Below are 5371 nucleotides of genomic sequence, written 5' to 3' on the forward strand. Positions count from 1 at the left end.
TGCAGTGAGCTGAGATCCGGCCACTGCACTCCAGCCTGGGCGACTGAGCAAGACTCCGTCTCAAAAAAAAAAAAAAAAGAACTGCAAACCGTGGGCTACGTTTGGCATTTGCTTCTCACAGGAACCAATAAGCCCATGCCTGGTAGGTAATGAGGAGCAGATTTCTCCCTGTTAGTGACAAAGTTAGAAATATAGGGCTGGATTGAAGCCCAGATCAGTTTGGGCTTGTGGTTTCTGTGAGATAAATAAATAGATGAAGAAATACACATGGAGATGTGTGAGCGTGGCTTAGTAAACACACACAGTCCTAGGCCATACACCGAGCAGCTAGAAGCAGGAGCCCAGGCGGCAGTGAGCATGCTCAGTGTGCAGGTCGTGCGGACGAGGCCCTGTGCTGTCCCCCACCATGCAGAGCCCTAGAGAAGGGGTTAATTCCAGGGCTGAGGCAAGGAAAATACAAGATGAGCCTGGAACTTCTTGTGGAACAAAAAAGTAAGGAGCTGCTGAACAAGAATCAGTGAGGCTGGTGCAGGAGACAGGTCCGACGGCGTCAGAGACTGAGCCTCCCAGGGGCTGGCACCTAACGCCCTGCACAGCAGCCCAGACAGCAGCATGACTAGATGGTACCCAGAGAGCACACAGATACCTCCACCGCCACCATGTATAGGCAGAGAAAGCACCTCCTCAGCCGGAGGATTCCAGTTATAAATGTGAAGGAACCAGGGCAGCCGGAGGCCCCGCTGAGGCACCGAGGCAGCAGCCACTGTCACAAGGTCTTCCAAGGGAGGCAGAACCCCGATGTCACAGTTCCCATCACCAGGGATGAGAGAGGCTACGCCTCCTGCTGTGGAGCCCTGCGGGGAACACGCGTCCCCTCAACAAATCCTCGCCAGTAGTGTCGTCGCTAGAAGACATCAGACACGTCCAAAACAAGGGCATTCCGCAAAGACATGTCCGGAGCTTTGAGGAGCAGCCAGGTCGTTAAAGACGGGGAGACAGAGGCGCCGTCCAGATCACAGAGCTCAGGAGACATGACGGCCAGAGCGGTGCAGGGTCCTGTGTGGGGCCCTGGGCAGGAAGATGGCGTTCGAGAAAAACCGGGACCTCCGCACCATTTCTCTGCCAAGGTGTGTGTCGGTGTCTCCGTGGAGTGTTGCCCCAGGTGAGCTGGACGGCGCCGTGGGGCTGTCTGCACTGCTTCTGCAGCTTCCCTGCAAGTCGAAAGTGATCTCAAGGCCAAATGATTAGAAAACAGAGTCAGAGCCGAGAAAGTCTTCCATTTTGCTAGGACAGATGAACAGAATTGGACACAGCACCATGTGCCTGTGGTCCCAGCTGCCTGGACTGGAGGATCACTTGAGCCTGGAAGGTGGAGGCTGTGGTGAACTGTGATGGCACCACTGCACTCCATCCCTCAGCAATAGATCAGGACCCTGTCTCTACAAAATCAGAATTGTGTTTGCAAAGCTGCAGTCTTATCCTTCAAAGTATGGAGTTTAGAACCAGCCCGTGTCTGCGCCTGGCCCTGGCCCTGGCCCAGTTGCGACCAGTCCACGGCAGCAAGCCCACCTTTAGATGCACACTGTCTGCTTGGTGGCTCTCGTTTAACCTGTCCAGCAACTTTCTGTCCAGTAATATTTGAAGTTCATTTTGTATTCTATGATTTGTGTTTAATGAAATTGAGCTTATCCACGTAAGAATGAAGGAATGAGACCTTGAAGAAATCAGTCACCATAATTTCAGACCATTAATAGAAAGAAAGAAAAGCGACAGTGGAGTGAGCCTGGCAAGCAGAAGAGCTGCTGGGACGTTGCTTACCCGCCCCTTTGCTGCAGGACCTTCGCACCCTCAGGAGCAGGGCAGGCCGGGCGCTGAGTGGCGGGAAACCCGCTCTTCCTCTCCAGCCTCCCTTCCTGCCAAGGCCAGAGACACGTGCAGAGCCCCAGGTAACTGGGGCTTCTCTCCCCAGCGCCACCATGCGCACCGTCCTTCCCTCTCTGTTTGTGGGGTTTGTTCTTGATACACTTTGGCTGCTTCTTTTTCTCCTCTTGTATCTGCCTATAGGATCTTTCTACTCCACACTCCCAAACTTCCTTCAAATAATTACAATCATGGGAACAGGCGAAATTTTTTATTGTTGTTGTTCTACTAAGAATCAGAATGGGAGGCCGAGGCGGGCAGATCACAAGGTCAGGAGATCGAGACCATCCTGGTTAACACAGTGAAACCCCGTCTCTACTAAAAATACAAAAAATTAGCCGGGCGTGGTGGTGGGCGCCTGTAGTCCCAGCTACTTGGGAGGCTGAGGCAGGAGAATGGCGTGAACCCGGGAGGCGGAGCTTGCAGTGAGCAGAGATCCGGTCACTGTACTCCAGCCTGGGCGACAGAGCCAGACTCCGTCTCAAAAAACAAAAAACAAACAAAAAAAAAACAGCAGTCGTGCTTTTTAATCACAGTGAGTTTGAATCTTCCTTTTCATATTCATGTGTGGTAAGGGCTCAGGCTCCATCAGCATCTTCACAGGAACCCTTGCAACCTAGGAAAACACTTAATACGTCACCACACTTGTCTTTTATATTTAAACTACAACTAGAATGATAATTAGTAAATCTGCCACTGGTGGGCTCCTGCAGGAATATAACTGCAGTTCCAGCACCCGCGCCTCTGTTCTGTAATGGCTCATGCCTGTGTGTAAAGGTCTTCAGCAGACTCAGGCAGGTGCGGGTTCGGATGGGCCCTGAGCATAGCCGGTCACCATCCTCCCTCTTCCCTGTTGTCTTCCATGTCCCGTGAGCTTCCGTGAGGGTTTGTCTTTCCTCTGTGGCTCTTTAAACCACTTCCTGTCCTTCGGAGAATCTCCCCCGTGGGTGGGGAAGCTCTAAATCAGGGTAGGACTTGGGGCTCTGATCAGCAGACTACACTTAGCACCCCCAGCCTCCAGCGAGAACCTAAGGCAATCACGGAACTTCTCAAGTTTCGTTGTCTGTAAATGGAAACGACGTCTGCCCTGCGTAACTGAGAAAATAGACGCAAAGGTGTCAAGTAAACGAAGTCCTCGCATCAAGACAGGGCCTCGCGACACGCGTCACTGTTGACAGCTCCTTAGCACCAACAAGTCAGGGCGGTTGTTAATGACTCAGCCTTTCTTCTTGGACTGTGAATTCATCTTCAGGGGTGCGGCGGGACAAGCAACCCTGTGGGCCAGAGCTCCCCAGCCTCCGGCCCCCTCATCACCTGCCTTCAGCTCGCAGAGTGAAGAGCCTGGCACAAGGACCCGTTCCGTCCACGCGGGGTTATGGATGTGACACGGTCTCCAACAAGGGTTTCAGGGATAATTTTTTACTTCAGTTGGGATGTGCCATCCTTACTGAAGAGCTGTTACTTTTTCTATCTTTTGATCTGAAAAAACTAAACAGTAAATACAGAAGTATTTGTTCCCAATAAGGAAAAATGTTTTTATTGCCAAGAGCCTTTCCCCCCTGGTTCATTGAAATGTTTGCTTGTATACATCACTCCTGGCTTACTAGGACTATGGCTTAAACATCGAACCAGACAGCAGGTCAAACAGAAGAGAACACGAACCTCTAACCTCAGGCACCAGTGGACATGTGTGGGGCCCAGGCAGCTTCTTCAGGATTCGGGTGTCAGGAAAAGGCACCCTGAAATGCTGGTAGACCAGGTGGCTGGGGTGGCACGGATGGGGCTTGTGGACCCGGGGTCTGTGAGTCAAGCAGCTGGTTCCGTGCATTAACGACACTCTTCCACTGTTTCCCTAGGGAAGATCCTTGTCCTTCAAAACCTTCCTCATCTGGGTTTTAATCAGTATTTACCAAGGTAAGACGGTATCCTTAGTTTACTGGACTAAAGAGTTTTTTTTTATTTTGGTCTTCTTTTAGCAATACTGTTTTTACTTGCAGATTAAATTCCAACAGCTTAAAATGTCATCAGCAGTTAAATACTGCCTTCCGTTTGTCTTGTCAATCGATATTCCAGCAACATGGGCCCTTTTTTTTTTAACTGATGCATGTCACCCAAAAACTGACTTAGTTTTTAATTAAATGTTAATCCAGAAAGATTTTAACAAGCACTTACCACATTGTATACCCTGCACAATGGCTTTCTTTCAGAGAGTGATGAAAAGACTGAGGAATCTGAGTTCTGTAAGGAGAAGCCATTAGCTGCTTTGTTTAGTGTTCATATAAATGGGAGATTGTTGAAAGTATAACTAATAGATCAGATCCATTAGTTACATGCAACACATAACTATTTACCCTAATTGAAGTAGAGGTGGTAGAGATGTGGCTTTGCATCCAGAGATGAGAACGTTTGTCAGCCTCTATTTGCCATTTCTAACTGATCCAGCTGGGATCCCGTCTTATTTTGTCCATAATCCAGAGTTTAAGCGATTTGTTCATCAGCGTGAAGCATGGGCATGACCATTATCTGCCTTTTTTTTTTTTGACAGAGTCTCACTCTGTTGCCCAGGCTAGAGTGCAGTGGCGTGGTCTCAGTTCACTGCAACCTCCGTCTCCTGGGTTCAAGCGATTCTCCTGCCTCGGCCTCCTGAGTAGCTGGGACTACAGGTGTGCGCCATCACGCCTGGCTAATTTTTTTGTATCTTTAGTAGAGATGGGGTTTCAGCATGTTGGCCAGGCTGGTCTCAAACTTCTGACCTCGTGATCCACCCGCCTCGGCCTCCCAAAGTGCTGGGATGACAGATGTGAGCCATTGCGCCCAGCCTATCCGCTATGTTTAAGGGTCTTCAGTGAGGCTGCTGGTTCCAGGCTGTTTCCTCTAGCTGCTTACACCCTGCTTGTGTGCGTGGAAAAAGCTCCTGCTGTTTTTCAGGTGGCATCCTCATGTACGGGGCCCTGGTGCTCTTCGAGTCCGAGTTCGTCCACGTGGTGGCCATCTCCTTCACTGCACTGATCCTGACCGAGCTGCTGATGGTGGCGCTGACCGTCCGCACATGGCACTGGCTGATGGTGGTGGCCGAGTTTCTCAGCCTGGGCTGCTACGTGTCCTCACTCGCTTTTCTCAATGAATATTTTGGTAAGTTGCCTTGGAATTGTTTTCTGAATCATTGTCTATTCATGATTTTGAAGCATTTTCTTATTGTTACTTCTGAATACGTTGTCTTAAGTTGTGGATCATGGTAAAACCCATAAACACCACAGATGAAGGTGCAGTGCCCTGTTGGTCACTGCTGGTGCCCTGACATGAGCAGCACAGCCACTCGGGAGCAGCTGGGACTCAGACCTGCAGGGAGTGAACACGGAGCCGGACTCAGACCTGCGGGGAGTGAACACGGAGCCGGACTCAGACCTGCGGGGAGTGAACACGGAGCCGGACTCAGACCTGCGGGGGAGTG

General features: G+C 50.5%; 1 protein-coding gene across 2 annotated transcripts in view; it reads left to right on the forward strand.

Annotated features, from left to right (window-relative positions):
- The window catches only part of ATP9B (ATPase, class II, type 9B), a 290892-nt gene that overhangs the window by 281894 nt on the left and 3627 nt on the right, over nucleotides 1-5371 (forward strand). For both annotated transcript variants that reach the window (XM_011934361.1, XM_011934362.1), the window contains exons 27-28: nucleotides 3777-3834; nucleotides 4849-5052. In XM_011934361.1, coding sequence (XP_011789751.1) covers nucleotides 3777-3834; nucleotides 4849-5052 — 262 coding nt within the window. The remainder of the gene's footprint in view (nucleotides 1-3776; nucleotides 3835-4848; nucleotides 5053-5371) is intronic.

Source organism: Colobus angolensis, unplaced genomic scaffold, assembly GCF_000951035.1.
Source record: "Colobus angolensis palliatus isolate OR3802 unplaced genomic scaffold, Cang.pa_1.0 Scaffold135, whole genome shotgun sequence".
NCBI lineage: Eukaryota > Metazoa > Chordata > Mammalia > Primates > Cercopithecidae > Colobus > Colobus angolensis.